Raw genomic sequence first — 18,532 nt, forward strand, 5'->3', positions numbered from 1 at the left:
CAGGGCTGTATATGATATACTACTGACCACTGCAGTACCGAGGCTGTGCTTTGTTTGGAATCTCTTCGTTTATCTCTGTAAAGGACAATGAGACTTGTTAAGAAACATTTGTTTTCATGCTGCCCTTTGAAGTTTCTCCCTTCTTAATATCGTTATATGCTGGAGAGCATTTCTGTTTCTGGGCCCATTATTCGGGGTTCCCTCTACACTGATGACCTGTGACGGCTTTTATAGCGTCTCCCACGAGCAATATTTGGATACAAAATTTATCTTCATTGCACCAACACACACAATCTTTTCCTCATTCAATAGATTTTTTATTATCACTTTAACAAGACTGCAGTCATAAAATCAGGAAATAGTAAAGGTTGAAATCCAACAAATACACCTCGAGGGTTGTGTGGGACCCCTGATGTACAGCAAGACAGGACTTCAGTGAGGAACACTACCCTCACTCAGACCAGGAAAGTTCATTCTCCTCCATCTCCAATCTCAGATGTCTGTAAACAGAGGACTTCTGTGATTGACAATTCCCGTACTCAGGACAGGAAAGTGGCTTCTCCCTCGCGTGAGACCTCTGATGTGTGACAAGTTTTGATTTATCTATAAAATATTTCCCACACTCGGGACAGGAATATGGCTTCTCCCCCGTGTGAGATATCTGATGTGTGTAAAGATGGGACTCCAGTGAAAAACATTTCCCGCACTCAGGACAGGAATACGGCTTCTCCCCCGTGTGAGATCTCTGATGTGCGTTAAGCCAGGACTTCTGTGAAAAACATTTTCCGCACTCAGGACAGGAATATGGCTTCTCCCCCGTGTGAGATCTCTGATGTATGGCAAGTTTTGATTTAACTTTAAAACATTTTCCACACTCAGAACAGGAATATGGCTTCTCCCCCGTGTGAGATCTCTGATGTGCGTTAAGACCGGACTTCTGTGAAAAAGATTTCCCGCACTCAGGACAGGAATACGGCTTCTCCCCAGTGTGATATCTCTGATGTGCGTTAAGACCGGACTTCTGTGAAAAACATTTCCCGCACTCAGAACAGGAAAACGGCTTCTCCCCCGTGTGAGATCGCTGATGGGTGGCAAGTTTTGATTTCTCTATAAAACATTTTCCACACTCAGGACAGGAATACGGCTTCTCCCCCGTGTGAGATCTATGATGTGCGTTAAGACTGCACTTCTGTGAAAAACATTTCCCACACTCGGGACAGGAATACGGCTTCTCCCTCGTGTGAGATCTCTGATGTATGGCAAGTTTTGATTTATCTATAAAACATTTTCCACACTCAGAACAGGAATATGGCATCTCCCCCATGTGAGACCTCTGATGTCTGTAAAGATGGGACTCCTGTGAAAAACATTTCCCGCACTCAGGACAGGAATACGGCTTCTCCCCCGTGTGAGATCTCTGATGTTTGTAAAGACTGGATTTATTTGGAAAACATTTCCCACACTCAGGACAGGAATACGGCTTCTCCCTCGTGTGAGATCTCTGATGTATGGCAAGTTTTGATTTATCTATAAAACATTTTCCACACTCAGGACAGGAATACGGCTTCTCCCCCATGTGAGACCTCTGATGTCTGTAAAGATGGGACTCCTGTGAAAAACATTTCCCGCACTCAGGACAGGAATACGGCTTCTTTTCTGTGTGAGATCTTTTATGCACATTGAGATCGTATTTAAAACAGAAACACTTCCTGCACTCAGTACAGGTAAACCTCTTATCTGTTGGAAGGGCAGCACCGTCCCTCACAGTCTGAGGTTCCTCAGGATAAGAGGAATACGATGGTCCGGCACCGTCCCTCACAGTCTGAGGTTCCTCAGGATAAGAGGAATACGATGGTCCGGCACTGTCCCTCACAGTCTGAGGTTCCTCAGGATAAGAGGAATACGATGGTCCATCTACACTGTGTGGTGCCGGATGGACATTTGAGGTAGTCGGGTTTTCTCCCGGGCTATACTGTGTGATGTCCTCATCTTCTACTTTACAGTCTGGAGACAAAGTGAGACAATCCTCTGAGGTTTTCCTCATCTCCCGTCCATCTACTAAAATAGAGATACAAAGATTATTACTAGACATGAGCTGATTGGTTCCCCTAAACTAGGACTCCGCCCACATCAGGCAGCTTTGTCTCTGAGGATCTTACAATTCCCCCCTCAAGGTAACTAGTAAATGGGTCCTCTGATCTCCTACCAGTTCATTTCTTCATTCATGGACCTTAGTCAGAGAGTGAGGAAACAACGAGAACTGTCTTTTATAGGAGTGACAGTGATGAGGGTATTACAGGACGAGTGTCCCCACCCCCTCTATCACTCATTGCCATCTTCCCAACACAAGAAGTCCTGCACTTCCTTATTTAGTCCATGATTTAGTCATAAATAACAGCGGGGCTGAGCCCCACCAGAGGTCAGAGAGTGAGGATGGGGGGAGAACAACCAAGATGAAGACTGGACTGATCCTGAAGACCACCATCATTGGGTTACTGACTCCTCCCTCATTATCACTTTCTGTTTCAAGTATAACCAAAGGCAAAACTTTTTGTTTGTTTTGGACGGAGTGGAGAGCGATTAGAACCCCCGTCAGTTTTTATTTCTGTCGGTGTCCCCATTAAGGAGATTTACCCTCTCTGCTTGTCCTGTTTACCATTAGGGATGAGCCTGTGGTCCAAGTCGAACCAAATATACAGGGCGTTCGCGGGAAATTCGAGGGCTGCAAAACCCCCCATAATGCACTGCGAGATCGCAGTGCATTACATCTGATGATTGGCCAAAACATGCATAAAGCTGCTTACATAGCGGCCGTGTATAGTGTGTGGACGGAGATAGAACGAGCTAGATTAGGCAGGCAGGTTAGTTAGTGGTGTATACTCTGCATTTAGTGTAGACTAGATATTCAGTGTATACTCTATATTCAGTCAGTGCAGGCAGTGTATTATATATAACACAGTCAACATGGGGACAAGGTGCTTTGGAGGGGACCCGAAAGCACCCTCCCCATGTTGAGGGAATGTGGCCTGGTACGGTTGGGAGGGGGGGGCGCTCGCTCATCCCCCCTTATCCTGACTTTTCAGGTTGCATGCCCTGATAAGGGTCTGGTATGGATTTTGGGGGCCCCCCCACCACATTATTTTTTTTTTACAATTTGGTGCGGGGCTCCCATTAAAATCCATACCAGATCTAAAAGGCCGTCACGCCATTTAAAAAAAAAATTGGGGTGGAGTTCCCCTTAATATTCATACCAGACCCGAAAGGCCTGGTAATGGACTGGGAGGGGGGCCACGCCATTTTTTTCCTTGATTTATTATCTATATTGCCGAGACCCGATAATACATTACAGCCGCGAGCAATTTTAAATGACATTTTTTCCTTTAGAAATGTCATTTTGCTGTGGTATTGTTCTAAACACGGGAAAGATGCGCTGCTTTACAGGCAGACTAAGGGGACCCCCAGGCACGATATTTAAAGGAATATTTCATTTTTATTGTTTCACTTTAAGCATCATTAAAATCACTGCTCCCGAAAAAATGGCCGTTTTTAAAACTTTTTTTTTTGCATTGATACATGTCCCCTGGGGCAGGACCTGGGTCCCCAAACACTTTTTATGACAATAACTTGTATATAAGTCTTTAAAATTCACACTTTTGGTTTTTCATGTTCGTGTCCCGTAGACTTTAATGGATTTTTTGCCTGTTCGCAAGTTCTGGTGCGAACCAAACTGGGGGGCGGGGGGCGTTCGGCTCATCCCTATTTACCATTATCATTGAAAATGAAAGCAAAAGAAAACCACAAATGTTGGGTTTTCCCCAGAAAAGTAATAGAGGGGAAATCTTCCAATGGGGACACTAGTTCTGGTGATCTGGGGGTTCTCCAAGAAATTCCTTAATTTACAGAGATTTCCTCTCACTTCCTGTTTGGCTGGGGGACAGGAAGTGAAGTGAAACCTCCACAATAATACACAAATGGTGGGGAAAAAAAAATCTGAACGGGGTTATAACCCTCCCTCTATCCAAAATGGAAAAAAAAAAGTTTTGCCCATAGTTCTACTTTAAGGTTCCAAAGTTGGAGGAAGTTATCACATTATTATCACCATGTAAAAGTCTGTTCTCCAATCAAATCATCAGATATAAAATGTCCAGCTGGTAGGAAATGGGTACAACAAAAGAGAATGCATATTATGTGTATATATAGCAGTGGGTGGAGGGGAGAGAGCAGAAGTCAGGAGTATGTAATGTACAATATAAAGTATATAGTGCAGGGGTCAGGAGTATGTAATGTACAATATAAAGTATATAGTGCAGGGGTCAGGAGTATGTAATGTACAATATAAAGTATATAGTGCAGGGGTCAGGAGTATGTAATGTACAACATAGAGTATATAGTGCAGGGGTCAGGAGTATGTAATGTACAACATAGAGTATATAGTGCAGGGGTCAGGAGTATGTAATATACAACATAGAGTATATAGTGCAGGGGTCAGAAGTATGTAATTTACAACATAGAGTATATAGTGCAGGGGTCAGAAGTATGTAGTGTATTTAGTGTTAATGACCCACCTGTGCTGATCTCTGTAGGAGTGTCCTCCTCTATAAATGTCCCCGTTATTCCATCCTCCTCCATAGACTGCTGATCATCCCTCACATACCTCTCTTCTTCTTCTGATTTAACCTCAAATTCTATATCGATTGGATCTCCACTCTAAATCAAGAAAATGAGAGAAAATATCATCTGTAAGATATAAGCTTTATTGTGACATCACATAAGAACTCCGCACATCATCTCAATGAGTCTGTGTTTTATAATCCCCGTCCCACCAACCTTGTAATATTGAGAGATGGTGTGACCTTCCTGTGTGGTATCCCGGGAATACAGAGGACGGGGACATCTCTCTGGTGGGTTCCTGGTATTAGGTGGCTCCATCATATCCTTGTGGTCTTCAGAAAACTCCTCCATCACTCCATACTCCTCATCCTCCTCTTTATACTCTTCTTTAATATCAATATTATCATCCCCAAGGCTTCCACTCTGAATATATAATAAAAATGACATCAATGGTAACAATGCAGATAATGTACAGATCCTAATGATACTATCAGTGATTGTTCCTCATCTACCTGATGATGGTGAGGGATGGTGTGATCTTCCTGTGTGGAATCCCGGGAATACAGAGGACGGGGACATCTCTCTGGTGGGTTCCTAGTATTAGGTGGCTCCATCATATCCTTGTGGTCTTCAGAAAACTCCTCCATCACTCCATACTCCTCATCCTCCTCTTTATACTCTTCTTTATGAACATTATTATCATCCCCCAGGTTTCCACTCTGAATATATAATAAAACATTCAATGTAGCAAACAAGCTTGTGTATAAATCAGAACTATCAGTGATTGTTTCTCATCTACCTGATGATGGTGAGGGATGGTGTGACCTTCCTGTGTGGAATCCCGGGAATACAGAGGACGGGGACATCTCTCTGGTGGGTTCCCATTATTGGATCCATCTGTAGGAAACACACACACTGACTGAATACATTGTTTCTATGTGTTTATCAGATGATGGGGGATCTAGGTGGACCCTCCGTACTGCTCTCTCCTTTACAATAAAGTCTCCTCTTACCCGGTGATGTGAGGGGCGGCTGATTGTCCATCATGACGTCCTTGTAGAGATCCTTGTGTCCTTCTAAATACTCCCACTCCTCCATGGAGAAATAGACAGTGACATCCTGACACCTTATAGGAACCTGACACACACAATGATACAGTCACCATCCAGACACATCCCTTGTCTGTTACTGGATAATGTCCCAGAATTCCCAGCACCGCTCACCTCTCCTCGATGATCTCTCTGGTAACTTCTAGAATCTTCTTTGTATTTCCTAATTCTATCAGGGCGGAAGGTGGAGGCAATGTGATGGTCATATGATCTCCAGACTTCACAGGAGGAAAACTCTAGATCAGAACACGAATAGTAAATCAAATGATATTCTCAGAATCCTCCTCACCAGTCAAGTCTCCATTTTAATTAAAGCCCCACTGACATATAATTTATCCACACAGGACCCCCCCCCCCCCCACCCACCCAATTTGTTGGTTAAAAGCTTGTCGCAAGGATTTCTGGTGTTATTACACACAACATAGGAACAACACTCTTGCTTTCCTTGTGAGGATGCAAAAGGTCCGTCCACTTTCTAAGACCAATGGAAAAAAAAGAATGGAGGGACATTGGGAGGAGAAACTTAGAGGTCAGTGTGATGTCATAAGATTCTATGACTTTGATTAGAGGGACATTGGGAGGAAGAGCTGTGGGGGGGGGGGGGAGCGCTCTGTGAGGTTTCTGTATGTAGCACCCTCTAGTGTGTGCTAAAAGTTAGTGTAGGCAAAATATAGTTTGGCTCAGGATTAGGCCAGAGCCGTCGAATCTGGGTCAGGGTTCATTAATGTTCAGGGCTGGGTGACTCATCATGGCAGCTCTCTGGTGCCTCCCCCTGGTCTAGAAGGTTGCAGAATCTTCTAGAACTAGAGGGTGGGGGTTAGGAGGAGTTGCCATGCATGTTTATGAGGCCTCAGCCAATCCCCAGTAATGGGCTGGCAGACAATACCTCATAAATAGACATGGGCCATGCCAGCAGGGGTAGTCGGGTGGAAGATGGAGATGCAGTGTTGAGGAGGCTGCCGGTGGCCCTCAGGGGTGCCCCCTAGTCTGGGGGAGGGTCCTTCCTTGGGTGGGGGGCTCGGGTGCTGGAGAAATCCTGCTAGAATACAGAGGAGGAGGTCTTCCTGGAGGGACGGGAGCAAGAGAGGACAGTGAGTAGTGCAACACTGTGGGGACTAACAAAGGGGGGAGACTGCCACATTTGGCCTCCCTTAAAGACAGTGGTGTGCTTAAGTCTTCAGCCTTTCCCTGAGAGATCTGCTGAGAGTCAGCCAGGATAGCTGGTGAAAGGGTCAGCTGTGATCACGCCTATAGATTACAAAATGCCCAGCAGTCTGCATAAGGCTGGGGAAAGTGACTGTATGCTTCAATGGACTGCTAGAAACAGTAAAATGTGCACAGAAATGTCTGCTTTTACCCATGGTGATTGGTGTAAGCCAGTGGGTTCCTGCAGGAGGGGGTCTGTCAGTTCTCCAACCACAGCTGAAGTCAAAGACTGCCCTGACCCTGCTAAAAACAGTGTGGTTTGTGTTACAGGTTTCGCTGTTGCTCATGGCAACCACAGTGAACGCTCAACTACTGTCTGCCTTTTAGTTGGTCTGCCACAGTCAGTGTCAAACGGCCGAATACAGGCAGTGGGTAGTGAGGAAAGGCAAGCCATGGGACCTGCAAAGATTCTTAAGGTTTCAGAGAGAAGTGCAGCAGAGGACAGCACTCGAGTGGAAGTTGGACTACCCATATGTCCCCCAGGATGTTATGGACATTATTGAAGATTTCGGGCCAAATAGGAGGAAGACAGGTCTGGGACTTCATGCATGTCCCCAAAACCCTGAGTGGACCTCATAACGAGGAGGTTTGGACCCGGTTCCAGGACATTTGTCAGGAATGGCGGCTGGGGAGAGCCATATACAAAGACCGGGTGGCAGTTGTTAAGGCTGGACGGCCCACCAGAAGCCACTCTGCTGCTGTCAGGGAAGCTGATGGCAGTCTCAGAAGACTCCCGAATCCTAACATGTATTTGTGAAGGGACTGAAGTGAATTGGTCAACTTGGAAACTGCAGAGATAAACAGCAAGTAGAGGACTGCTGCCTGTATCTTTATGGGCGGCTGCTCCTGGGCGAAGAAGTTGTTATTTTCTAGCCGATGGGGACACGGCTGCTTTTTTTTGGGGGGGGGACCCGTGAAATCTGGGTTAGGGTTCGTTAATGTTCAGAGCTGGATGACTCATCATGGCAGCTCTCTGGAGCCTCCCCCTGGTCTAGAAAGAATGGAGAATCTTCTAGAACTAGAGGGCGGGGGTTAGGGGGAGCTCCCATGCATATTTTTAAGGCCTCAGCCAATCCCCAGTCATGGGCTGGCAGGGGGCAGAGAATACCTCAAATAGACATGGGCCATGCCAGTAGGGGCAGTTGGGTGGAAGACGGAGATGCAGTGTTGAGGAGGCTTTCAGTAGCCCTCGGGGGTGCCCCCTAGTCTGGGGGTGTCCTGCCTTTGGCCGGGGTTCGGGTGCTGGAAGAATCCTGCTAGAACACAGAGGAGGAGCTGTTCCTGGAAGCATGGGAGCAAGAGAGGACAGAGTGTGCACTGACTAGTGCAACTCTGTGCAGACTAATGAAGGGGGGAGACTACCACATGCAGCCAGTCTCCCTTGAAGATAGTGGTGTGCTTAAGTCTTCAGTCCTTTCCCTGAGAGATCTCCTGAGTCAGCCGGGTGGGCTGGTGAAGAGTCAGCTGGGTGGGCTGGTGAAGAGTCAGTCTGGTGGACTGGTGAAGAGTCAGTCAGGTTGTCTGGTGAAAAGTCAGTCAGGTGGTCTGGTGAACAGTCAGGAGGTCTGGTGAATAGTCGACACAGTTGACCACCTGCTCCTCCTCAGCAAACTCCACATCCTTGGCCTCGTTGATTCTGCTTTATCCTGGTTCTCCTCCTCTCAGCGCACTTTCAGTGTCACTTACAACTCCATCGTCTCTGCTCCTCTTCCTCTTTCTGTTGGGGTACCCCAAGGCTCCATCCTTGGGCCTCTCCTATTCTATCCCTTATCTATATCTCTTCCCTGGGCCAGTTGATAATCTCCCATGGCTTCCAATACCACCTCTACGCTGACAACACCCAGATCTATCTCTCCACTCCTCAACTCACCCCCTCGATCTCCTCACGGATCTTAAACTTACTGAATGACATATCGGTATGGATGTCACAACACTTTCTCAAACTCAATCTTTCTAAAACTGAGCTTGTAATATTTCCTCCTTCCATCCTCTGGAACTTCCTGCCCCGGTATATCCGATCAGCCACTAACCTATCCACCTTTAGGACTTCTCCAGAGTCTCTCCCATCCTCTGGAATGCCCTGCCCCGGTATATCCGATCAGCCCCTAACCTGTCCATCTTTAGGACTTCTCCAGAGTCTCTCCCATCCTCTGGAACTCCCTGCCCCAGTATATCCGATCAGCCCCTAACCTGTCCATCTTTAGGACTTCTCCAGAGTCTCTCCCATCCTCTGGAATGTCCTGCCCCGGTATGTTTGATCAGCCCCTAACCTGTCCACCTTTAGTTGATTCCTGAAAACTCACTTATTCAAGGAAGCCTATCCCACACCCACCCCCATCAAACCATTCCCCGCATCTATTACCTTTTGTAGCACCACCCCCTCCCTTTAGAATGTAAGCTCTACAAAGCGGGCCCTCCTGTCCCTTCTGTATTGAACTGTAATTGTGCTGTCCCCCCTCTACATTGTAAAGCACTGCGTAAACTGTTGGCGCTATATAAATCGTGAATAATAATAATATATGTATCATCATCATCTGCTGGAAATAAAAGATGTCACAGTGACTATGGAGGAAGAGGACGGACATGACGGGGGGTTACTGGGTGTAAATAGAAAATAAGATCTTATTACCTCCTCTACTCCCACTTCCAGCGATGTCTCTTATTTACTTCCTCCCGACTCACCTCTCACCCAGAACTTCCTGTCTGTAACTGACATCACTTCCTGTCTTCCATAGAGACTTCCTGTCTCTATGGTAGAAGTGAGATCACCACCTTGTGGAGATCAGAGGAACTGCAGCACCGAGAAACGTCTCGTAGTGTGAATACGGCCTTGTGCTGTGTGTGTATGTACTGTATATCCAGGGGCGGACTGATAACTCATGGGGCACCCAGGCAATAGGAGATTATGGGGCCCCCAGGCAATCAGAGATTATGGGGCCACACAGTATACACACACACAGTATACAATCAAACAGTATGCACATACATGTACACAAAGTATACACAGACAGATGTAAAAAAAACAGATATATACATACTGTCCCTGGTTTTACTGAGGCTGGCAACCCTGATAGGGCCCCCTAGTGGCCCAGGGCCCTCGGGCAGTGCCAGAGTGGCTCAATGGTCAGTCCGACCCTGTGTATATCCTTATAGATGGGGTCATATCCACTCCCACCAAGGGGTGAGAGAAATATATTACTGCCTAGTCCAGCCTTTCTCAGCCAGGGTTCCTCCAAAGGTTTCTAGGGGTTCCTTGAGCAATGGACAATTTCTGTCTGTCAGAAACAATGATTTCATGATGATGTAGGAATGTCCTTCTCCCACTGACTACTGATATATGGGGTCCTTCTCCCATTTGTCACCAATATAAAACCAATAAATGGACCATTTGGAATGAGCTCCAGGTTTGGACTGAACCCATGTTAATATAAAATTTGGCCTGTTTGGGGGGTCAGCGAGTGTCTGAACGAAATGGGTATTCCCCCAAGTTGAACCTCCAGTTGCAGTATTATTATCGCTGCTAAATGTGGCAGCTTCCCGCTCAGGCTGGTTGATGGGGAGCCAGAGGCTGCAAGCACCCCAACACCTGGTGATGTATCCCCCCTCCCCGCCCATTCTGCTGTCAACTGGGGATTCCTGGCTAACAGGTGAATGCAAACAAAATGTAAAAAAAACTGCATAGGGGCCCCAAAAATTCATACTGGGCCCTTCAGGTCTGGTAGGGATTTAAGGAGGGAGTCCTATGCAAAAAAACAAGAAAAAGAAAATGTGCCCCCCCCCCCCAAATCTATAACAGAAGCTGATCTAAGCATGCAGCCTGTCTGGGCAGGGAAGGGTGGAGGTGGGGAGTGGCCATGCCTCCTCCTGTACCATACCAGACCACATACCCTCAATACGGGGAGAGTATCTTGCCAAGTCCATTAGGCAATAGAAATAACGTGCTTCAGTCACCCTGACACCAGCATAACACTGTCTAGTTGCAGGGAAACAAGCTCGGGGCTCCCACTGATTCTACATTACGGTAAGTTGAACTATATAATCATTGCATTCTATTGTCATAATATAAATAATGTGCTTCAATCGTTCTGATATTACGGTATCAGGATGATTGAACCGCTAACGTAACACATCGCGATTCCTCCCCCCCCTCCTACCAGGCCTTGGAAAAATATTCTTCTACAAAACCGGTCCTTGGTGCCAAAAAGGTTGGGGACCAATGGTCTAGCAGCATTGAAGAGAAGTGACACCACACGTTTCTTATAATGGCTGATGGGGGAAAAAGTGTATCAGAGAATCAGGCGTTTCTACATCTAAGATAGATTGAATCTGGGTCCTAACGTCCGACCAAAACAGAGGAATCTTGGGACAGTCCCACCAAATATGTAGGAGACCTCCATATCCACAACCCTTCCAGCAATGGTTGAACTGCGAGGGATAAATGGCAGCAAGCTTGAAGGGGACTCGGTACCAACTGGTAAATCATTGGTAATTGTTCTCTTGCTTTGTGTTTACAGAACTGAAAAGAGTCAGATGGTGTAAATGATCCATCTTATAGCAGTATATGACATGTTCCTGACCACTGCACTCCGTACCCTGGGCTGTATATGATATACTCCTGACCACTGCACTCTATACACTGGGCTGTATATGATATACTCCTGACCACTGCACTCTGTACCCTGGGCTGAATATGATATACTTCTGACCACTGCACTCTGTACCTTGGGCTGTATATGATATACTCCTGACCACTGCACTCTGTACCCTGGGCTGAATATGATATACTTCTGACCACTGCACTCTGTACCTTGGGCTGTATATGATATACTCCTGACCACTGCACTCTATACCATGGGCTGTATATGATATACTCCTGACCACTGCACTATGTACCCTGGGCTGTTTATGATATACTCCTGACCACTGCACTCCATACCATGGGCTGTATATGATATACTCCTGACCACTGCACTCTGTACACTGGGCTGTATAGGATATACTCCCGACCTCTGTACCCTGGGCTGTATAGGATATACTCCTGACCTCTGTACCCTGGGCTGTATATGATATACTCTTGACTAGGGATGAGTTTGAACACGCGAACACCGTTAAAGTCTATGGGACACGAACATGAAAAATCAAAAGTGCTCATTTTAAAGGCTTATATGGAAGTTATTGTCATAAAAAGTGTTTGGGGACCCGGGTCCTGCCCCAGGGGACATGGATCAATGCAAAAAGAATTTTTAAAAACGGACGTTTCTCCGGGAGCAGTGATTTTAATAATGCTTACAATGAAACAATAAAAGTGTAATATTCCTTTAAATTTCGTACCTGGGGGGTGTCTATAGTATGCCTGTAAAGGGGCGCATGTTTCCCATGTTTAGAACAGTCCCACAGCAAAATGACATTTCAAAGGAAAAAAAGTCATTTAAAACTACTAGCGGCTATTAATGAATTGCTGGTCCGACAATATACATAAAAGTTCATTGATAAAAACGGCATTGGAATTTCCCCACAGGGGAACCCCGAGCCAAAATTTTTTAAAAAATGGTGTGGGGGTCGCCCTAAATTCCATACCAGGCCCTTCAGGTCTGGTATGGATATTAAGGGGAACCCCGCGCCAAAATTAAAAAAAAAATGTCGTGGGGGTCCCCCTCAAAATCCATACCAGACCCTTGTCCGAGCGCGCAACCTGGCAGGCCACAGGAAAAATGGGGGGGGGCGAGAGAGCGCCCCCCCTCCTGAACCGTACCAGGCCACATGCCCTCAACATTGGGAGGGTGCTTTGAGGTAGCCCCCCAAAGCACCTTGTCCCAATGTTGATGGGGAGAAGGGCTTCATCCCCGCAAACCTTGGCCGGTGGTTGTGGGGGTCTGCGGGTGGGTGGCTTATTGGAATCTGGAAGCCCTCTTTAACAAGGGGACCCCCCAGATCCCGCCCCCCCTGTGTGAATTGGTAATGGGGTACAAATGTACCCCTACCATTTCACAAAAAAAGTGTCAAAAAGATTAAAAAACACAAGAGACGGTTTTTGACAAGTCCTTTATTAATTTCTTCTTCTTTCGACTTCTTCTTCCATCTTCTGGTGTTCTTTCGGTGTTTTTCTTCTTCCTCCGTCTTCTTCTTCATCTTCTTCTTCCTCCGCTCTTCTTGTCCCGCATCTTCCTCCAGGCTTCTTCTCCGCTCCGTCTGCACAATCAGCCTCAGTGGGAGTCTTCAGCCGCGTGACGCTTCGCTTCTTCTGACATTTCTTATATAACGGAGGGCGGGGCCACCCGGTGACCCCGTCCTCCTCTGACGCACGGGGAATTCACTGGATTTCCCTGTGGCTTTCCCGTGTTGTCAGAGGGGGTGCGGGGTCACTGGTTACGTAAATGGGTGACCCCGCCCCCTCTGACAACACGGGGAATGCCATAGGGAAGGGAATATACTCCTGACCACTACACTCTGTATATGATATACTCCTTACTAGAACACTCTAGGCCCATTATGCAATAGGCAAGCATGTGGAGTGTCATCATCCCAATATTACAGAAACAGAAATACCCTCCAAGCAACTAAATGGGGCTATAAATCTATAATCTATATAAATATATATAAATATATATATATATATATATAAAATTAATATCTTGCACTTACCCTAACACAAACTGTGAAGCAAAAAAGTGTAGGTGCTGCTATTTTAAATCTAAATACTCAATTGAACACACACATATATATATATATATATATATATATATATATATATATATACACACACAAGAAGGTGCGCAATCCTAAGGATGAATTTTCAATAAGGTAAAAAATAGAAAAATTTAACAAATTCTCTACACATATAAAGTCCACTTTAATAATCAAAATTGGTCCATTATTGTTCTTAGTGTAGAATCATGAGATTCCGTGCTGTCCTACAATGTGTTCTCTTACAACAAAGGGAAAATTTAGCCTCTTACCAGAAAGGATGGATCCCAGGTTATGGGGATCAGACACTTATGGGGGTCAGATACTTCACTCTTTCGGTTTCAACGAGAGACCCTCCTCCTGTTGTGATGGTAACTTTACCAGAGTATGGCAACAATCTTCAAAGAATTCCAGTGGTGCGTGGTGACGTCACAGATTGCAGCTCTACCCGACGTGTTTCCCCGTAAGAGGCATCGACTGGGAAAGGAGGCCTCCGCAACGGGTGGAGCTGCAGTCTGTAACACCACACACCAGCCTCCAGGACAAGTACTGAGGCTGTGTTTTGTTTGGATTCTCTTTGTTTATCTCTGTAAAGTGCAATGAGACTTGTTAAGAAACATTTGTTTTCATGCTGCCTTTTAAAGTTTCTCCCTTCTTAATATCGTTATATTACATTGTATATCCCTGTATGTCAAGAAACTTATCTAATAGTTTCTTGAAACTATCAATGCCCCCCTGCTCAGACCACCACCTGTGGAAGGGAATTCCACACCCTTGCTGCTGTTACAGTAAAGAACCCTCTACGTAGTTTAAGGTTAAACCTCTTTTCTTATAATTTTAATGAGTGGCCACGAGTCTTGTTAAACTCCCTTCTGCGAAAAAGTTTTATCCCTATTGTGGGGTCACCAGTACGGTATTTGTATATTGAAATCATATCCCCTCTCAAGCGTCTCTTCTCCAGAGAGAATAAGTTCAGTGCTCGCAACCTTTCCTCATAACTAATATCCTCCAGACCCTTTATTATTTATTATTTTTTTACTTTCTTTGTAGTCGCTCCATTTCCAGTACATCCTTCCTGAGGACTGGTGCCCAGAACTGGACAGCATACTCCAGGTGCGGCCGGACCAGAGTCTTGTAGAGCGGGAGAATTATCGTTTTATCTCTGGAGTTGTTCCCCTTTTTAATGCCAATATTCTGTTTGCTTTATTAGCAGCAGCTTGGCATTGCCTGCCATTGCTGAGCCTATCATCTACTAGGATCCCCAGGTCCTTTTCCATCCTAGATTCCCCCAGAAGTTCTCACCCCAGTCTATAGATTGCATTCATATTTTTGCCACCCAAATGCATTATTTTACATTTCTCTACATTGAACCTCATTTGCCATGTAGTTGCCCACCCCATTAATTTGTTTAGATCTTTTTGCAAGGTTTCCATATCCTGCGGAGAAGTTATTGCCCTGCTTAGCTTAGTATCACCTGCAAATACAGAGATTGAACTGTTTACGCCATCCTCCAGGTTGTTTATGAACAAATTAAATAGGATTGGTCCCAGGACAGAACCCTGGGGGACCCCACTACTCACCGTTGACCATTCCGAGTACTCCCCATTTATCACCACCCTCTGAACTCGCCCTTGCAGCCAGTTTTCAATCCATGTACTCACCTTATGGTCCATGCCAACAGACCTTATTTTATACAGTAAACAGTATGCTGGAGAGCACTCAGCAGAATTATCAGTGGAGCTGGAATTATTTGAAAATGATTCCCATACTCTGGTGAAGTTACCATCCTAACAGGTGGAAGGTCTTTCGTTGAAGCCAAAAGAGTGGAATATCACAGTTGGTTTAATTAAGAACCAAGCATGTCTGATCCCTAAAACCTGGGATCCATCCTTTGTGGTAAGAGGCTAAATTTTCCCTTTGCTGTAAGAGAACAGACCATAGGGACAGCATGGAATCTCGATTCTACACTAAGAACAATAATGGACCAATTTTGAATATTAATGTGGACTTTACATGTGTAGAGAATTTGTTTAATTTTTCTATATTTTACCTTATTGGAAATTCATCCTTAGGCATGCGCACTTTCTTGAATATACAGTATAAAAATCTACAACATGTAAATCTATATAAATCTTTAACACATAAATCTATAATATATAAATCTTTAATATTTAAATCTATAATATATAACATATAAATCTATAATATATAAATCTATAATATATAAATTGATATAAATCTGTAATATATAAATCCATAATATATAACTCTGTAGTTCCATTGGGTTGCTTGGAGGGTATTCCTGTTTCTGGGCCCATTATTCAGGGTTCCCTCTACACTGATGACCTGTGACGGCTTTTATAGCGTCTCCTATGAGTAATATTTGGATACAAAGTTTGTCCTCATTGCACCGACACACACAATCTTTTCCTCATTCAATACATTTTTTTTATTATCATTTTACTTTTAACAAGACTGCAGTTATAAAATCAAGAAATAGTAAAGGTCGAAATCCAACAAATACACTTCGCGGGTTGTGTGGGACTCTTGATGTACAGGAAGACAGGACTTCAGGGAGGAACAATTCCCTCACTCAGACCAGGAAAGTTCATTCTCCTCCATGTCCAATCTCAGATGTCTGTAAACAGAGGACTTCTGTGACTGACAATTCCCGTACTCAGGACAGGAAAGTGGCTTCTCCCTCGTGTGAGACCTCTGATGTGTGACAAGTTTTGATTTATCTATAAAACGTTTCCCACACTCAGGACAGGAATATGGCTTCTCCCCTGTGTGAGATCTTTGATGTGTGTAAAGATGGGACTCCAGTGAAAAACATTTCCTGCACTCAGGACAGGAGTACGGCTTCTTCCCCGTATGAGATCTCTGATGTGCGTTAAGCCAGGACTTCTGTGAAAAACATTTCCCGCACACAGGACAGGAATATGGCTTCTCGCCTGTGTGAGATCTCTGGTGTGCGTTAAGCCAGGACTTCTGTGAAAAACATTTCCCGCACTCAGGACAGGAATATAGCTTCTCCCCCGTGTGAGATCTCTGATGTGTGACAAGTTTTGATATATCTTTATAATATTTTCCACACTCAAGACAGGAATATGGCTTCTCCCGAGTGTGAGATCTCTGATGTACATTAAGAATGCATTTCCGTGAAAAACATTTCCCGCACTCAGGACAGGAATACGGCTTCTCCCCCGTGTGAGATCTCTGATGTGCGTTAAGACTGGACTTCTGAGAAAAACATTTCCCGCACTCAGGACAGGAATATGGCTTTTCCCCCGTGTGAGATCTCTGATGTACAATAAGAATGCCCTTCCGTGAAAAACATTTCCCGCACTCAGGACAGGAATACGGCTTCTCCCCCATGTGAGATGTCTGATGTTTGTAAAGACTGGACTTCTGTGAAAAACATTTCCCGCACTCAGGACAGGAATACGGCTTCTCCCCCGTGTGATAACTCTGATGTGCTTTAAGACCGGACTTATCTGTAAAACATTTCCCACACTCAGTACAGGAATACGGCTTTTCCCCCGTGTGAGATCTCTGATGTGTGGCAAGTTTTGATTTATCTATAAAACATTTTCCACCCTCAGTACAGGAATATGGCTTCTCCCCCGTGTGAGATCTCTGATGTCTGTAAAGACTGGACTCCAGTGAAAAACATTTCCCGCACTCAGGACAGGAATACGGCTTCTCCCCCGAGTGAGATCTCTGATGTACGTTAAGACCAGTCTTCTGTGAAAAACATTTCCCGCACTCAGTACAGGAATACGGCTTCTCCCCCGTGTGAGATCTCTGATGTGTGGCAAGTTTTGATTTATGTATAAAACATTTTCCGCACTCAGGACAGGAATACGGCTTCTTTCCCCTGTGAGATCTTTTATGCACATTGAGATCGTATTTAAAACCGAAACACTTCCCGCACTCAGTACAGGTAAACCTCTTATCTGTTGGAAGGGCAGCACCGTCTCTCACAATCTGAGGTTCCTCAGGATAAGAGGAATACGATGGTACGGCACTGTCCCTCACAGTCTGAGGTTCCTCAGGATAAGAGGAATAAGGTGGTCCGGCACTGTCCCTCACAGTCTGAGGTTCCTCAGGATAAGAGGAATACGATGGTCCATCTACACTGTGTGGTGCCGGATGGACATTTGAGGTAGTCGGGTTTTCTCCTGGACTATACTGTGTGATGTCCTCATCTTCTACTTTACAGTCTGGAGACAAAGTGAGACAATCCTCTGAGGTTTTCCTCATCTCCCGTCCATCTACTAAAATAGAGATACAAAGATTATTACTAGACATGAGCAGATTGGTTCCCCTAAACCAGGACTCCGCCCACATCAGGCAGCTTTGTCTCTGAGGATCTTACAATTCCCCCCTCAAGGTAACTAGTAAATGGGTCCTCTGATCTCCTACCAGTTTATTTCTTTATTCATGGACCTTAGTCAGAGAGTGAGGAAACAACGAGAACTGTCTTTTATAGGAGTGACAGTGATGAGGGGATTATAGGACGAGTGTCCCCTCCCCCTCTATCACTCATTGCCATCTTCCCAACACAAGAAGTCCTGCACTTCCTTATTCAGTCCATGATTTAGTCATGAATAACAGCGGGGCTGAGCCCCACCAGAGGTCAGAGAGTGAGGATGGGGGGAGAACAACCAAAATGAAGACTGGACTGATCCTGAAGACCACCATCATTGGGTTACTGAATCCTCCCTCATTATCACTTTCTGTTTAAAGTATAACTAAAGGCAAAACTTTTTGTTTGTTTTGGATGGAGTGGAGAGCGATTAGAACCCCTGTCAGTTTTTATTTCTCTCGGTGTCCCCATTAAGGAGATTTACCCTCTCTGTTTGTCCTGTTTACCATTAAGGATGAGCCCGTGGTTCAAGTCGTCCCAAACATAGGGG

At 45.2% G+C, this 18,532-nt stretch overlaps 1 protein-coding gene across 1 annotated transcript; it reads right to left on the reverse strand.

The window, feature by feature from the left end:
* Positions 1 to 295: 295 nt before the first annotated feature.
* On the reverse strand, positions 296 to 17,896 carry LOC141104976 (uncharacterized). Its single transcript, XM_073594786.1, has 2 exons — positions 16,764 to 17,896; positions 296 to 1,687 (listed from the first exon to the last, which is right to left on the reverse strand). The coding sequence occupies exons 1-2, from the start codon at positions 17,874 to 17,876 to the stop codon at positions 452 to 454; spliced, it is 2,349 nt and encodes a 782-aa protein (XP_073450887.1). The 5' UTR covers positions 17,877 to 17,896; the 3' UTR covers positions 296 to 451.
* Between the last annotated feature and the right edge of the window lie 636 nt (positions 17,897 to 18,532).

This window comes from Aquarana catesbeiana, linkage group LG08 (genome assembly GCF_042186555.1).
Source record: "Aquarana catesbeiana isolate 2022-GZ linkage group LG08, ASM4218655v1, whole genome shotgun sequence".
Taxonomy (NCBI): Eukaryota; Metazoa; Chordata; class Amphibia; order Anura; family Ranidae; genus Aquarana; species Aquarana catesbeiana.